This window comes from Salmo salar, chromosome ssa09, assembly GCF_905237065.1.
Source record: "Salmo salar chromosome ssa09, Ssal_v3.1, whole genome shotgun sequence".
NCBI lineage: Eukaryota > Metazoa > Chordata > Actinopteri > Salmoniformes > Salmonidae > Salmo > Salmo salar.
The window spans coordinates 58,685,165-58,703,474 of NC_059450.1; the positions used below are offsets into that span (position 1 = coordinate 58,685,165).

At 40.8% G+C, this 18,310-nt stretch overlaps 1 protein-coding gene across 1 annotated transcript in view; it reads left to right on the top strand.

Annotated features, from left to right (window-relative positions):
* Positions 1 to 18,310, top strand: part of LOC106611533 (short transient receptor potential channel 3) — a 98,881-nt gene that overhangs the window by 23,529 nt on the left and 57,042 nt on the right. Inside the window, exons 4-6 of the mRNA XM_045723839.1 lie at positions 1,318 to 1,503; positions 6,639 to 6,803; positions 8,366 to 8,582. Of these exons, the coding sequence (XP_045579795.1) occupies positions 1,318 to 1,503; positions 6,639 to 6,803; positions 8,366 to 8,582 (568 nt within the window). The remainder of the gene's footprint in view (positions 1 to 1,317; positions 1,504 to 6,638; positions 6,804 to 8,365; positions 8,583 to 18,310) is intronic.

Here is an 18,310-nt window from a genome sequence, read left to right on the forward strand (position 1 = left end):
TTGTCCTCTATCGGCATATCTATTTCTTATAGCCATCGAAATATTAGCTATTAAAATCAGATCCAACGATAATATCAAGGGGCTAGAAATCCAGGGCTTGAAAACAAAGGTTTCATTGTACTGTGATAATTCATGTTTTTTTTTAATCAACAATTTTGATAGAGGATCTAGATACTTTTTCTAACCTCTCATGATTACAACCAAATTATGATAAGTGTACTATATTAGGTATTGGATCACAAAAAAATACTACTTTTACATTACCGTGTAGTTTATTAATAAAATGGTCTGACAGTGATGTGGACATAACTCAATATTCATATCCCGAAATAAATCAATTATCTCACTACAATCAATTTGAATAGAAAGTTAGAAAAAAATAGATAAAATCTTGCTACCATGGAAAGGAAAATACCTGTCTATTTGTGAACAAAATGTGGAAAAAGTCAAGGGGTCTGAATACTTCCCGAATGCACTGTATATACACACACAATTTTGTTGTATGTATTTTTTAATATAGGCCTATTGTAAATGTGTATTATTGTTGCATCACCATCTTTATTGCAACAAGAAATACAAGTACAAACAAACTTTAAGCTACATGTTATTTTGACAGAGGTAATGAGCTGTCCATTGATCAGCACAGCAATTGATAAAACAGCAACAATTACATTATCTGATCCATAGCACCCACTGATAAATCAAATTTAGAAAATGATTTTATATATATATATATATATATATATATATATATATATATATATATATATATAATGATTTTATATATATAAACATTTTAATAATCAACAATGTTTGCGAACTAGGCCTTTATAACTCCTGTATGAGCGGAGAAAAGTACTTGTCAGCAGAGCAGAGAAAAATGCTTCTCAGCACTGTCCCAAAACCTGACCTCCCCCTTGTACAGTGCACAGTATTAAGATTTAAATGCATTTCAGATTTTCATACTTGAGTAATAATAACATTTTATGAAATGTGCATATATAACACTGCCGAGATCATTACACACAGATATTCCCATTGGGTCACCACTACCGTAGGCATGTGGCTCTTTTTGTCCAGCCAAGTAGTACTCAGTTACTCAGAAATGCTAAAAGGGTTTTCTGAGAAAAGGAGTTGTTTTCTCACTGATATAGCTTCTATGACAGTATGGTTGCTGAACAAAATACCACTGTAAGTTTATATTATGTTCGTGTCACATATTACTTTTGTAAGTTAGATTTATGCAGACGAGCTTGCATTTCCCTGTCTATACCAGCTGACTTGGCTCTAACCTGTGTTTTCTCTCCCTCGCTCCAGAATGACTACCGCAAGCTGTCTATGCAGTGTAAGGACTTTGTAGTGGGAGTGCTGGACCTCTGTCGGGACACGGAGGAAGTGGAAGCCATTTTGAATGGAGATGTTACTGCTGAGAAGGAGGCGGGGAAGGGCCTTCGCTCTCTCCTGAGCAGGGTCAAACTGGCCATCAAGTACGAGGTGAAAAAGGTAAGTAGCTAACAGTTTCCTTTATCTATTCTAAGGCCTTGCAAGTAGTTGACTTCTCTCTCTCTAATCTCTATCTTGTAAGTTATTTCTAGAATATACAGTAGTTCAGTCCAAACAATTCCCAAGACACACCACGTTACATCCAAGGGATTCCATTGTCACTTGCCTGTGTACCAGACCTGCATCTCTGGCCCTTCTGTCCTTTGTACACCCCTCCACCGGCCCTGCCTATAATATTACCGGGCAAACTTTCACCCGAGCAAAAAAAAAACGAGCATGCCTTCCAATTCCACAGGGCAACTTTTGTAACATTATCTGTCTCGTATGCAGCATCCATCCATTTTTCATCGACATTTTGTCTCTACACTTTTTGCAACAGTTAGCAATTTGCATTGCTCCGATGCTGGGTGCTTTTGTTTTTTTGCCAGAACTACAAGATGTGATACTAGAAATCCCTGTGCTGTACCTCAAAGTTCAGGGGTAAATAAGAACTAAACATAATCTTCCTGTTCAGAGTGCCTAGAAGTAACACAGCATAATTCCAACCAAACCACAGTCAACATATTGAATGCACATACACAGGGAGCCTCAAAAGTGTTGGGATACTTGAAATGGTACAATGACTATGAGGTTAAAGTGCAGACTGTCAGCTTTAATTTGAGGGTATTTTCATATATTGGGTGAATTGTTTAGAAATTACAGAATTTTTTTGTACATAATCCCCCCTTTTTAGGGAACCAAAAGTATTGGGACAAATTCACTTATACTGTATGTGTATTAAAGTAGTAAAACGTTAAGTATTTGGTTCTATATTCATTGGATGCAATGACTACATCAAGCTTGTGACTATACATTTGGTGGATGCATTTGTTGTTGTTTTGGTTGTTTCAGATTGTTTTGAGCCCAATAGAAATGAATGGTATATAATGTATTAAAAAGGATGTTGGATCCTTCCCTCTGGGCACACCATGTCATTTCAACGGGAAGAATTAGGTCATATTTGGAAAGATAGATTGATCAATGAGATTCCAAACTATTTTCACCCACTCAAAAAGACAGCTAAAAGTTTGTTGAAATCCCAATGTGTTATTACTATGCTTTCAACTATTTAAAAGCACAACCAAATTCCAATGGAAAATCAATGTCAGATTTTTCATTTAGTTGTCACCTAAATGTGTTATCACTGCGCTTTTAACCATTTTAAAAGCACACCAAAGTTCAAATGTCAGATATTTCATTTATTTATACAACAGCTTAATGTGTTGTCACTGTGCTTGATCTAATAACACAACCAAATGACATGGATTACAGTTAGTTGAGATTAGAGGTCGACCGATTATGATTTTTCAACACCGATACCGATTATTGGAGGGCCAAAAAAGCCGGTACCGATTAATCGCCCGATTTTTCTACATATATTTGTAATAATGACAATTACAACAATACTGAATGAATACTTATTTTAACTTAATATAATACATCAATAAAATCAATTTGTCTCAAATAAATAATGAAACATGTTCAATTTGGTTTAAATAATGCAAAAACTAAGTGTTGGAGAAGAAAGTAAAAGTGCAATATGTGCCATGTAAAAAAGCTAATGTTTAAGTTCCTTGCTCAGAACATATGAAAGCTGGTGGTTCCTTTTAACATGAGTCTTCAATATTCCCAGGTAAGAAGTTTTAGGTTGTAGGAATTATAGGACTATTTCTCTATACCATTCGTATTTCATATGCCTTTGACTATTGGATGTTCTTATAGGCACTATAGTATTGCCAGTATAACAGTATAGATTCCGTCCCTCTCCTCGCCCCTACCTGGGCTCAAACCAGGGACACATCGACAACAGCCACCCTCGAAGCATCGTTACCCATCGCTCCACAAAAGCCATGGCTTTTGCAGAGTAAGGGGAACAACTACTTCAAGGTCTCAGAGCGAGCGACGTCACCGATTGAAACACTGTTAGCGCACACCCCGCTAACTAGCTAGCCATTTCACATCGGTTACACCAGCCTAATCTCGGGAGTTGATAGGCTTGAAGTCATAAACAGCTCAATGCTTGAAACACAGCGAAGAGCTGCTGGCAAATGCACGAAAGTGCTGTTTGAATGAATGCTTACGAGCCTGCTGCTGCCTGCCACCGCTCAGTCAGACTGCTCTATCAAATATCAAATCATAGACTTAATTATAGCATAATAACACACAGAAATACAAGCCTTAGGTCATTAATATGGTAAAATCCATAAACTATCATTTCGAAAACAAAATGTTTATTCTTTCAGTGAAATACGGAACCGTTCCGTATTTTATCTAATGGGTGGCATCCCTAAGTCTAAATATTGCTGTTACATTGCACAACCTTCAATGTTATGTCATAATTATGTACAATTCTGGCAAATTAATTACGGTCTTTGTTAGGAAGAAATGGTCTTCACACAGTTTGCAACGAGCCAGGCGTCCCAAACTGCTGCATATACCATGACTCTGCTTGCACGGAACGCAAGAGAAGTGACACAATTTCCCTAGTTAAAAGAAATTCATGTTAGCAGGCAATATTAACTACATATGCAGGTTTAGAAATATATACTTGTGTATTGATTTTAAAGAAAGGCATTGATGTTTATGGTTAGCTATACATTGGTGCAACGACAGTGCTTTTTCGCAAATGTGCTTGTTAAATCATCACCCGTTTGGCGAAGTAGGCTGTGATTCGATGAGAAATTAACAGGCGCCGCATCGATTATATGCAACGCAGAACAAGAAAGATAAACTAGTAATATCATCAACCATGTGTAGTTAACTAGTGATTATTGTTAAGATTGATTGTTTTTTATAAGATCAATTTAATGCTAGCTAGCAGCTTACCTTGGCTCCTTGCTGCACTCGCGTAACAGGTAGTCAACCTGCCATGCAGTCTCCTCGTGGAGTGCAATGTAATCGGCCACAATTGGTGTCCAAAAATGGCGATTACCGATTGTTATGAAAACTTTAAATCGGCCCTAATTATTCGGCCACTCCGATTAATCGGTTGACCTCTAGTTGAGATTACATTAAAGTACATGGTGTACAGATAACTTTCTTGATAAAAACGTTAAGAAAACAAAAGAGATAAATTGATTGTAGAAGGAACAAAACTGCACTACCCCCTACGGAGATCAATGGGGAACCAGTTGATAGAGTGACCATCGGAAAGTATTCAGACCCCTTGGGAGACTAGTCAGGATCGAGGCAAAGATGAATGGAGCAAAGTACATAGATCCTTGATGAAAACCTGCTCCAGAGCTCTCAGAACCTCAGACTGGGGCGAAGGTTCACCTTCCAACAGGACAACGACCCTAAGCACACAGCCAAGACAATGCAGGAGTGGCTTCGGGACAAGTCTCTGAATGTACTTGAGTTGCCCAGCCAGAGCCTGTACTTGAACCCGATCGAACATCTCTGGAGAGACCTGAAAATAGCTGTGCAGCGACATTCCCCATCCAACCTGACAGAGCTTGAGAGGATCTGCAGAGAAGAATGGGAGAAACTCCCCAAATACAGGTGTGCCAAGTTTGTAGCGTCATACCTAAGAAGACTCGATGCTGGAATCGCCTTGAATCGATTGTTAGCAAACATTTCTAAAATCTAAAATCTTTTGCTTTGTCGTTATGGGGTATTGTGTGTAGATTGATGAAGGGGAAAAAAAAATTCAATTTTAGAACAAGGCTGTAACCTAACAAAATGTGTAAAAGTCAAGGGGACTGAATACTTTCCGAAGGCACTGTATATAATTCCATACATTTTTTTCTACTGGTACTGGGGACTTTCAGACGATTCTTGTGAGGCCTGTGGGTGTCCTAGTGCAAACAACATGTTCATGAGAGTATCGTCTTTCCATAGAGGGGTCATAATAGTTTTGTAGGCCAAACCGTTCGGACGCTACAGACAATTTTGTGAGATTGTCCTTATCCTGTAACTGCAAAGTTCATTTTCACCTCTCAACTTGTCCCAAGCTTTTAGTACATCCCTCACAGTACACTCATCCCACTTATCCCAAAAATGTATGAATGTCACACATTTCTCCCTTTCCAAAGAATCTTTAATAATAGACTCGCTGCTCCTTATTTATAGCCGTTCTGGCTTCGCCTTGATTCCTCATTCAACTGCATAATTAATCTGCCATATATTCCGATTCAATTTTTGCTAGGAAAAAGGGAGAGCCGATGTAGGACAACCATGACGTTAAAAACCTAAAGGCACAGAGGTGTGTTATTCATTAACCTTGCACACTTGAGGATGGAACTTGTTCCTTACTACAGGGGGTAATGCACCTCTCGCTGACCCAGAATTCACGAGTCTGTGTCTCGAAATGAACTTGAACAAGTGATTCTCGAAGTCCCTGGGAGCAACAGCTTGGCGGTCAATCCCATTTCGATTCAACAATTAGAATTTGAACCGGAAATGGCCAGCACTCCCATCCATTATCTTTTTCTTCAATTGGAATTGCGTATCTATCTTTTCCCATATTATTATAAACATGTGAACCCAAACTATTTACATCCCCTTGAGACAGGTTGATGTTCTTATCTTGTGGTGTTTGGTCTTTACAGAGCAAATAACCAAATGTTTACCATTATGAAATGGTTATGGATTGACTGGGCTGGCAGACAGTGTCAAGGAAACCCACAGCGAGAACTGTCCACTTCATTAATGGCTCGGTGGGTTTTGATTAAACACTTCCATTACAGGGAACACCGCCTCCCCAGTTCTTCCCACACCAGCCGCCACTGGCGAAAGCATTTCTCCCAGATTTGATCAAGCCTGTTAATGTGATTATATGAGAAGCTCTCTCTCTCTCGCACACACTCACACACACACATACACACATACACACACTTTATAGGCCCACTTAAAATGCAAATGACCAACCAATGACTGGTGCCTCCACTCCAGCAGTCCCTTTTCCTGATTTCCGCCTGGTGCCTACAGGATATATTCGGAACTGGGTCTTCGTCCTCATTTTCCAGACTAAACTGCGTGACAGCCTAGAGGACCAGGCCTGCCACTCAGCCTCTTTTCTTCCCAGACTGCTTGCCCATTGCATTAACTTTTACAGTACATATTTTATTTCCGGTGTTCTCTCTCCTTCCCTACAGTTTGTGGCCCACCCCAACTGCCAGCAGCAGCTGCTGACGATCTGGTATGAGAACCTGTCGGGCCTAAGGGAGCAGACCATCGCTGTGAAGTGCCTGGTGGTGGTGGCGGTGGCCTTTGGTCTGCCCCTACTGGCCATGGGCTACTGGTTCGCTCCCTGCAGTCGGGTAAGAGTACCACGTCCTCTGACAAACACATCACTTCCAACAGACACAAGCAAAAACCTATATACCTAAACATTAGCGATCTGACATGTTGTATTGCATGGAAACGAGACAATTTTTCAGTGTGATCCACTGTAGGCTACTAACAACAGAAGCTGCATAGTGTAGTCTACTATGCACCCTGTCCCTCTGGCCAGGGTAAACGAAGCGGTAACGTTGTGTATTTATAGCCCATTTGTTTGTGAGAAAATGTGAAAGGGATCAAATTAGGTTCATATTCATAACTGGGCTGAGTAGGCTACCTAGACTTTTTTCTATCCAAAAATATTAGAACATAGTTATTTACAACTACAAAGTTCAAACCAATATGTATGATTGGCCCTGACCTGCTGTTTCGAATCTCTCTTTCGCTCTCTCTGACCTGCTCTCTCGACCTCTGAATGCTCGGCTATGAAAAGCCACCAACTGACATTTACTCTTGAGATGTTGAACTGCTGCACCCTCTTTAACCAATATGGTTATTATTTGACCCTGCTGGTCATCTATGAACATTTGAACGTCTTGAAGAACAATCTGGCCTTAATGGCCATACTCTTATAATCTCCACCCATCATAGCCAGAAGAGGACTGGACAACCCTCGGAGCTTGGTTTCTCTCTAGGTTTCTTCCTAGGTTTCTGGGTTTCTAGGTTACTGGCATTTCTAGTCACAGTGCTTCTGCATTGCTTGCTCTTTAGGGTTTTAGGCTGAGTATCTGTATAGCACTTTGTGACAACTGCTGATGTAAAAGAGCTTTATAAAATCAATTAGATTGATTGAATTTGATTGCTAATTGTTTTGCAATGTGAAAAGTAATATCTGCCAAACGAGTATAGATAGAATTGTGGCATGCAAGGCCACCCACCTCCATCATTCCCGCCACTCAGAACCTCACAACTTGAGTATGTCCAGGCTGTAGATTGAAATACAGAGACTGTGTTGGGACAGAATTCACCAATTGTGTTCCTTTCAATTATCTAAACTCAAACCAGAGCATATGAAGAGTATCGTGTCTAGCCCATAGAATGACATATAGAATAGTAATGTATAGGGCCCCTTGTGTCCATTACCCTAACTCTTCCTTTTAAAAGTAAAACAAAGACATTTACAGCCACCTTTGATTTAAGTAAGTAAGTCTAGGTGTGTGAGTGCATAGTGTGTTTATTTGTTTATATTCACTTACCCTGCTTTACGGGCACGTGCCAGTAGTATAGCAAGGGTCTCTTGCAACGCTCCAATGAATGTTAGTGTTATATTTTATATCTTAAGGGATGTTGTTTGCAACACTCCAGACTTCACTATAAACTCATTTCCATAAGGTTAAGTGGTTGTAGCATAGTTACTCTATAGACTTCTTATCGACTGAATTCTCGCTTTGCATCCCACTGACCCCACTGAAAGTATTACTTGCTATGTGGTTGTTTTACCTACTGTATGTAAGTTGAATGCACTGATTGTAAGTCACTCTGAATTAAAGCATCTGCTAAATGACTGAAGTGTAAATGTGATCCTTTTTATTTTATGTAGCTGGGAAATGTCCTGCGCAGCCCCTTCATGAAGTTTGTGGCCCATGCCGCTTCCTTCGTCATCTTCCTGTGCCTGCTGTTGTTCAACGCATCGGACCGCTTCGAGGGCATTAGCACCATGCCAAACGTGACCGTCACTGACCATCCCATGCAGATCTACCGGGTCAAGACCACCGAATTCAGCTGGACCGAGATACTCATCATGGTCTGGGTCACAGGTGAGACAGGATTTATTTGTTTAACATTTTGTGGTACTGTGCATTTCCAAGCACCAGAGGGGCTTGGAAATGTGTGGTCAGAGGCAAGGGGATATATCAGAGCCATGTTTCAAGGTGCATAAAGATTCCATAAAATTTCAAAGGAGAAAAACCTCAGTGATTAAAGCATAAAGTTCAACGATGGCTAAAGGTCTAAACCTCTGGGGGGGCTTTATTGCTATAGGCCATAGAAATGCATTGAATAACACATTCATAAATGGAAAAATAGTCTGTCAAACAGCGCTGTAGCTCTGCCACCTTCCACCGCAGATACGCAGGCACTTCAATCGACTCTGATTTTTTAAAAACTGAAAGTAGCTTTTCTCCAAAAAGCAGTACTCAAATCGCCTTGGTGGTGCCCTGCTCATTGTGTCAGTTAATTAGTTACCCAACTTAGGCCAGACAAAATTGATTCACTGTTTAATGGATTTTCTCCCCAGAAAAGTGAGACAAGCAGAAAAAACCCAAATAATAATTCATTCGGTGGATAAGGAATAACAGTACTTTATCACATTGTCCTATGAACAATAGGCAAAATATTTAATTTTAAACTGATTTTAGGATTATTATTAATAAACAAATTAACATCAATGAACATTATTCACATAGAATATTGCATTATATTATACATCCTATCATATTCAAACAATTTTGAAAAAAAAGTTATGTATGAACGTATTATCAGTTCATTAATCTACTTAATTGTATTGCTTAACAAATTAAAGAATGATTGACAATAAATAATTGTAATCAAATTAAAATGTTGATCCACAATAATGAGTTCGTTACCTGAATGCATCTCTATAGCCTTGGCGTTAACAAAATATTCATACAAATATGATTAGGCCTCTCATAGACTAGGCCTTTTAGAAAGAGGTTCAATCAAGTTAGATCTGCCAAATTAATATCGCATTGGAAAGATATACATAAATTCAGCCTTAGAGTATAACATTTCATCATCATCCAAAAGAAAATGTAATTTATAACATGCACAATTAGAAGCATCAATCTATATGGAGCAAGCGTGACTAAATTCGAGCCCCGTAACTTTGTTCACCGCATCCTCCTGCAATTGTCTCGTCTGGCTGCCACGAAAAGCCCCCACCTGCTGATCTGCACGAAGTGTGTGCATGCCACTGGCGATGTACTTTGCTCGACATGCTAGCTGTTCTCGGCGGTGCATCATCACTTCAAACACATTCCGTCGGGCTGTTATCGGTTGGCCTACTACAACTGGTAGTACCGGTAAAATGTAAGTTATGAATCGCAAATCACCATACAGCTGGCACACTTCGATTTCATCAATCATTTTGACTTCAATTTGGTTGTCCAAAGTACTATCAGCTTGCACTGCGTCTTTGCTGATGAATGCCTTGATCTCTGGCCAGTCAATTGGTTAAATTACTTTGTTATTTCGTCTATTAATCGCTTCTACTAGATCTGAAAATGATGCAATAACCATGAATTTAACTGACTGTTTGTTTATAATGAGGGACGTCCTACATTTAACCTGGACACATAAATAGTAGGAATATGCGCTGGCTTCAGCCATGACGGCATGAGAGAGAAATGAAACATCTGCACTTCGCCTGCAGGTGCAAGCGTGTGTTTCACTGTCCAATCCGAGGCTCGAACATGATCTGAGCGAGTGATTTGAGGCTGTTTGGTCTCTTGGGCATCAAATTGGGTGAGCCTCAAAGGAGAGCGGACAGTGCATTATAAACAAAGAGCCACATATATTGGCCAAAAAAGAACGCATCTGATTGTTACTTTTTTTGGGGGTGTGGAGAAAAGTGAAGCGGGTGGCATTCCTTAAACAGTAATTCAACTTTGTCCGGCTTAATACAGTAAAAGTTATGGTATCAATATTATTGTAAGGATGAGGGGACCCTCAATGGTATATAGAGCAAGTCAGGATGTCATGTGAAACCATGTGTTCTGATATACTACTCGTACAGTAGTATTTGGTTTTCGAAAAGACACTCAAAATATCAACATTCAACATACAAATTCCTTAGAATCCCTATATTTACATATATTTACCATAGACCATATTAAACAGATATATGAAACAAACAATGCAAGATGGCGCCGACAGACATGGCAGCTCTGCCTCTAGCTCCTAAGCAACTTTGCAGTATTTTGTTTTTTTTGTGTGTTATTTCTTACACTATTAGCCCAGAACGTTTTTTGGTGTTATTACGTAAATAACTTTTGGATATCAGAGCGGTGGTAACTCACCAGCACTACGACCAGGAATATGACTTCCCCGAATTGGATCCTTTGTTCGTACCCCCCAGGGCAATTGAACTTATCCCAGAGGCTGCTCCAAGACGCCACCGCCGACTTCTAGTCCAACTCAGGAGGCAGGCACACCATCTACCGCTTCCGAGTATATTACTCTCTAGTGTTCAGTCTCTGGACAATAAAGTAGACAAGCTCAGGGCGAAGATCTCCTTCCAGAGAGACATCAGGAACTGTAACCTACTCTGTTTCACAGAATCATGGCTCTCTCCGGATATACTGTCCCTGTCCATGCAGCCAGCTGGGTTCTCAGGACATCGCGCAGACAGGAATGAACATCTCTCTGGGAAGAAGAAGGTCTTTTGGTTCACCTGACCTAGAATAACTCACAATCAAATGCTGACCGTATTACCTCCCAAGAGAATTATCTTTGGTTATAGTCACAGCCATGTGTATTCCGCCTCAAGCCGATACCACGACGGCCCTCAAGGAACTACACTGGACTTTATGCAAACTGGAAACCACATATCCCGAGGCTGCATTTATTGTAGCTGGGGATTTTAACAAAGCAAATTTGCGGAAAATGCTACTCCATCCCTCGTGGCCGACGTGAGTAAGACATTTAAGCGAGTTATCCCTCGCAAGGCTGCCGGCCCAGACGGCATCCCTAGCCGCATCCTCAGAGCTGGCTGGAGTGGAGTGTTTACAGACATATTCGATCTCTCCCTATCCCAGTCTGCTGTCCCCACTTGCTTCAAGATTTCCACCATTGTTGCTGTACCCAAGAAAGCAAAGGTAACTGAACTAAATGACTATCACCCCGTAGCACTCACCTCTGTCAGCATGTGCTTTGAGTGGCTAGTTAATCTCTCTGGGCTAGGTGGCACCAAATCGTCCCACCTACGTAACAGCCAGTTGAATCCTGTGGCGCGATTTTCAAATACCTTAGAAATGCTATTACTTCAATTTCTCAAACATATGACTATTTTACAGCTATTTAAAGACAAGACTCTCATTAATCTAACCACACTGTCCGATTTCAAAAAGGCTTTACAAAAAAGCAAAACATTAGATTATGTCAGCAGAGTACCCAGCCAGAAATAAACACCCATTTTTCAAGCTAGCATATAATGTCACATAAACCCAAACCATAGCTAAATGTAGCACTAACCTTTGATGATCTTCATCAGATGACAACCCTAGGACATTATGTTATACAATACATGGATGTTTTGTTCAATCAAGTTCATATTTATATCAAAAAACTGCTTTTTACATTAGCATGTGACGTTCAGAACTAGCAAACTTCCGGGGAATTTACTAACAATTTACTAAATTACTCACGATAAACGTTCACAAAAAGCATAACAATTATTTTAAGAATTATAGATACAGACCTCCTCTATGCACTCGATATGTCCGATTTTAAAATAGCTTTTTGGTGAAAGCACATTTCGCAATATTCTAAGTACATAGCCCAGCCATCACGGGCTAGCTATTTAGCCACCCAGCAAGTTTAGCCTTCACCAAAATCAGATTTACTATTACAAAAGTTTGATTACCTTTGATGTTCTTCGTCAGAATGCACTCCCAGGACTTCTACTTCAATAACAAATGTTGGTTTGGTCCCAAATAATCCATCGTTATATCCAAATAGCGGCGTTTTGTTCGTGCGTTCAAGAAACTATCCGAAATGGTAAATCAGGGTTATGAGCATGGCGCATTTCGTGACAAAAAAATTCTAAATATTCCATTACCGTACTCGAAGCATGTCAACCGCTGTTTAAAATCAATTTTTATGCAATTTTTCTCGTAAAAAAAGCGATAATATTCCGACCGGGAATCTGCGTTTCGGTAAATAGAGGGAAAAAAAGAAAGACGGGGGCGACCAGTGCACGCGCCTAAGCCCACTGTCCCTTGATCGGCCACTTGACAAAGGCGATAATGTGTTTCAGCCTGGGGCTGGAATGACGACATTCAGCTTTTTCCCGGGCTCTGAGAGCCTATGGGAGCCGTGGGAAGTGTCACGTTACCGCAGAGATCCTTTGTTTTGGAAAGAGATGTCAAAGAAAGCCAATAAATGGTCAGACAGGCCATTTCCTGTAAAGGAATCTCTCAGGTTTTTGCCTGCCATATGAGTTCTGTTATACTCACAGACACCATTCAAACAGTTTTAGAAACTTTAGGGTGTTTTCTATCCATATCTAATAAGTATATGCATATTCTAGTTACTGGGTAGGAGTAGTAACCAGATTAAATCGGGTACGTTTTTTATCCGGCCGTGTAAATACTGTCCCCTAGCCCTAAGAGGTTAAGGATCATATAACCTCTACCTTACCTGACACCCTAGACTCACTTCAATTTGCTTACCGCCCCAATAGATCCACAGATGATGCAATTGCCATTGCACTGCATACTGCCCTATCCCACCTGGACAAGAGGAATACCTATGTAAGAATGCTGTTCATTGACTAGAGCACAGTCTTCAACACCATAGTACCCTACAAGCTCATCCTCAAGCTTGGGGTCCTGGGTCTGAACCCCGCCCTGTGCTACTGGGTTCTGTACTTCCTGACGGGCCGCTTCCAGGTGGTGAAGGTAGGAAACATCACCTCCACTTCACTGATCCTCAACACAGGGACCCCACAAGGGTGCGTTCTCAGCCCCCTCCTGTACTCCCTGTTCACCCATGACTGTGTGGCCACACATGCCTCCAACTCAATCATCAAGTTTGCAGACGACATGACCAAAGTAGGCTGATTAGCAACAATGACGAGACAGCCTACAGGGAGGAGGTGAGGGACCTGGCAAAGTGGTGCCTGGAAAATAACCTCTCCCTGAATGTCAACAAAATGAAGAAGCTGATCGTGGACTTCAGGAAAAAGCAGAGGGAGCACGCCCCAATCAAGTTCCTCAGCGTACACATCACTGATGATCTGAAATGGTCCACCCACACAGACAGTGTGGTGAAGAAGGCGCAACAGCACCTCTTCATCCTCAAGATGCTGAAGAAATTTGGCTTGACCCCTAAAACCCTCACAAACTGATGGACAATTGAGAGCATCCTGTTGGCCTGTATGCAGCCCGCGATGCGGTTAGTCATTGTGGCTGGGACCGCGGATTGTCCCGTGTTTGTGGCTGTCTAGATTCCTGCTGTTTGTTGTTTTCAATTTTCCCTGTGACCTGCCCTGTCTGGAACTGCGAGGAATAACAGCCTAACATACGTTGCTAGCTACCATGACAAAGACCAAAGCCAGCGGGAGTACAGTTGAGGACAGTGTCAGTGGTGTCTCTCTATCACACGTGAAGGATCTTTTAAACAAACAAAAAGATACCTATAAGCAGTTGTTACAACAACAAGAAAATAGCTTCAAGTGTTTTGTCCAAATACTCGTGGATTCTACTAATAAAAGAATGGACGACCTGACCAGAGGTCCAGGACCTGAAGAACAGTTTGCAGTTCTCCCAGGGTCAGCTCGATGAGTTGAAACAGGAGAACTGCAAGATGACAGCAATCTGTAAGTCATTGAGAGAGGACATTAGTTCTGTCTGTGAATCCATGATAACAATGACAGATAAATCAGACTATCTCGAGGGACAATCAAGGCAAAACAACATGGTTGTGAAAGGAATTGCAGAATCTCCACATGAGACCTGGATGGAGTCTGAGGACAAAGTGAGGGAAATGGTCTTTGAGAAATTGAAGATGGACCACAGGAAAATTGAGGTGGAGCGTGCCCACAGGACTGGAAAACACACCACCGGCCCAGGTGATAGGCCCAGGCAGATAGTGGTCAAGTTCCTGAGGTTCAAGGACAAGGTAGCTGTTCTGGAAAGAGCCAAGAACTTGAGAGGAATGTATATCTTCCTCAACGAGGACTATCCTGAAGCTGTGCACCAGAAGAGGAAAGAACTGGTCCCCGCCATGAAAGCTGCCAGAGCACGTGGGGACATTGCGTACATCCGCTACGACAGGCTCATTGTCCACCCACCCTACCAGAAGCCTGGAAGGGATGAGAGAGCCAATCCTATGGGTTCATAGCCTCAACCCCGCAGCACACACACACCAATTGATTAATGGACTGCTGAATGTAGATTTTTGTTCTCTTGCTTTGTCTGCTCTTTTCCATATTATGTCTATCTGTGATAAGCTACCCAGGAAAGGGCTGAAAATAGCCCATATTAATATATGTAGCCTTAGAAATAAGGTTCATGAAATAAATAACTTGATAACATTCATATATTAGCCATTTCTGAGACTCACTTAGATAATTAATTTGATGATACATCAGTATCAATACAAGGATATAACATTTATAGAAGAGACAGAAATGCTGATAGGGGAGGAGTTGCTGTATATATTCAGAGCCATATCCCTGTAATGCTTAGAGAAGATCTTATGTCAAGTGTTATTGAAGTGTTTTGGTTGCAGGTTCACTTGGCACATCTAAAGCCTTTTTTTGGGGGGTGTTGCTATAGGCCACCAAGTGCTAACAGTCAGTACCTAAATAATATGTGTGAAATGCTTGTAGCGTACGTGATGTAAACAGAGAGGTCTACTTTCTTGGGGACCTGAATATTAACTGGTTTTCATCAAGCTGTCCGCTCAAGAGAAAGCTTCTTATCGTAACCAGTGCCTGTAATCTGGTTCAGGTTATTAATCAACCTACCAGGGTGTTTACGAACACTACAGGAACAAGATCATCCATGTGTAGCGATCACATTTTCACTAATGCTGTAGAACTTTGTTCTAAAGCTGCTGTATATCCGTACCTATTGGATGCAGTGATCACAATATAGTGGCTACATCAAGGAAAGCCAAAGTTCCAACAGCCTGGCCTGAAATAGTGTACAACAGATCATACAAAAGATTTTGCTGTGACTATTATGTGGATGATGTTATAAAATATTTGTTGGTCTGATGTGATTAATGAGGAGCATCTAGATGCTGCACTTGATGAATTTATGAAATTGCTTCTTCCAATTATTGATAAACATGCACCTGTTAAGAAACTGACTGTTAGAACTGTTAAGGCTCCATGGATTGATGAGGAATTGAAAAACTGTATGGTTGAAAGAGATGGGGCAAAAGGAGTGGCTAATACGTCTGGCTGTACATTTGACTGGCTTACTTACTGCAAATTGAGAAATGATGTGACTAAACTTAACAGAAAGAAGAATAAACTTTATTATGAAGCCAAGATCAATGGTATAAAGAATGATGGAAAAAAACTTTTGAGTACAAATTCAACTTCATCTGTCATCAAATCAGATGGCTTATTCATCACAACACCATTTGATGTTGGCAATTATTTTAATGATTATTTAATTGGCAAAGTGGGCAAACTTAGGCAGGAAATGCCCACGACAAACAGTGAGCAATTATATCCATATATAAAATAACAAATAATGAAAGAAAAGCAGTGCAAGTTTGAATTTTGTAAAGTTAGTGTGGGAGAGGTGGGAAAATTATTGTTAACGATCAATAATGACAAACCTTCTTGCATTGACAACTTAGATGGAAGGCTACTGAGGATGGTAGCTGACTCTATAGCCACTCCTATCTGTCATATTTTTAATCTGAGCCTTGAGGAAAGTCTTTGTCCTCAGGCCTGGAGGGAAGCCAAAGTAATTCCTCTACCCAAGAGTGGTAACGCGGCCTTTACTGGTTCTAACAGCAGACCTATAAGCTTGCTGCCAGCTCTTTGCAAACTGTTGGAAAAAATGGTGTTTGACCTAATACAATGCTATTTCTCTGTAAACAAATGAACAACAGACTTTCAGAATGCTTATAGAGAAGGGCACTCAACATGTACTGCACTGACACAAATGACTGATGGTTGAAAGAAATTGATAATAAGAAGATTGTGATAGCTGTACTGTTAGATTTCAGTGCAGCCTTTGATATTATTGACCATAACCTGTTGTTGAAAAACCTTAAGTGCTATGGCTTTTCAACCTCTGCCATTGCCATATCGTGGATTCAGAGCTATCTATCTAATAAAACTCTAAGGGTTTTCTTTAATGTCAAACATATCAAGTGTGGTGTACCGCAGGGCAGCTCTCTAGGCCCTCTACTCTTTTCTATTTTTACCTATGACCTGCCACTAGCATTAGACAAAGCATGTGTGCTGATGATTCAACTATATATGCATCAGCAACCACAGCTAATGAAGTCACTAAAACTCTTAACAAAGACTTGAAGTCTGTTTTGGAATGGGTGGCCAGTAATAAACTGGTCCTGAACATCTCTAAAACTAAGAGCATTGTATTTGGTACAAATCATTCCTTAAGTGCTAGGCCTCAGCTGAATCTGGTAATGAATGATGTGGCTGTTGAACAAGTTGAGGAGACTAAATTACTTGGCGTTACCTTAGATTGTAAACTGTCATGGTCAAAACATATAGATTCAGTGGTTGCAAAGATGGGGAGAGGTCTAGCCGTAATAAAGAGATGCTCTGGTTTTTTGACACCACACTCCAAAAAGCAAGTTCTGCAGGCTCTAGTTTTGTCTAATCTTGATTATTGTCCAGTCGTGTGTTCCAGAGCTGCAAGGAAAGACCTAGTTAAGCTGCAGCTGGCCCAGAACAGAACGACACGTTTTGCTCTTAATTGTAATCAGAGGGCTAATATTAATACTATGCATGCCAGTCTCTCTTGGCTAAGAGTTGAGGAGAGACTGACTGCGTTACTTCTTCTTTTTATAAGAAACATTAATGTGTTGAAAATCCCAAATTGTTTGCATAGTCAACTTACATACAGCTCTGACACACACACTTATCCCACCAGACTTTTCATAGTCCCCAAATCCAGAAAAAATTCAAGAAAACGTACAGTATTATGAAGAGCCCTTATTGCATGGAACTTCCTTCCATCTCATATTGCTCAAATAAACAGCAAACCTTGTTTCAAAAAACAGATAAAGCAACTTCGCGGCACAACGCCTCTCCCCTATTTGACCTAGATAGTTTGTGTGTATGCATTGATATTTAGGCCACGTGTTCCTTTTAAAAAATGTATGTAGTTCTGTCCTTGAGCTGTCCTTGTCTAATGATGTCCTGTATTATGTCATTCCGTATTATGCATCATGTTTTGTGTGGACCCCAGGAAGAGTAGCTGCTGCTTTTGCAACAGCTAATGGGGATCCTAATAAAATACCAAATACCGCCTGGTACGGCAGCTGCAACCACAGGGCTCTCCAGAGGGTGGTGCGGTCTGCCCAACGCATCACCAGGGGCACACTGCCTGCCCTCCGAGACACCTACAGGACCCGATGTCACAGGAAGACCAAAAAGATCATCAAGTACATCAACCACCCAAGCCACAGCCTGTTCACCCCGCTATCAAATTGTATTTGTCACATGCACCGAATACAGCATGTGTAGACCTTACAGTGAAATGCTTACTTACAAGCCCTTAACCAGAAATTCAGTTAATGGAAAAAT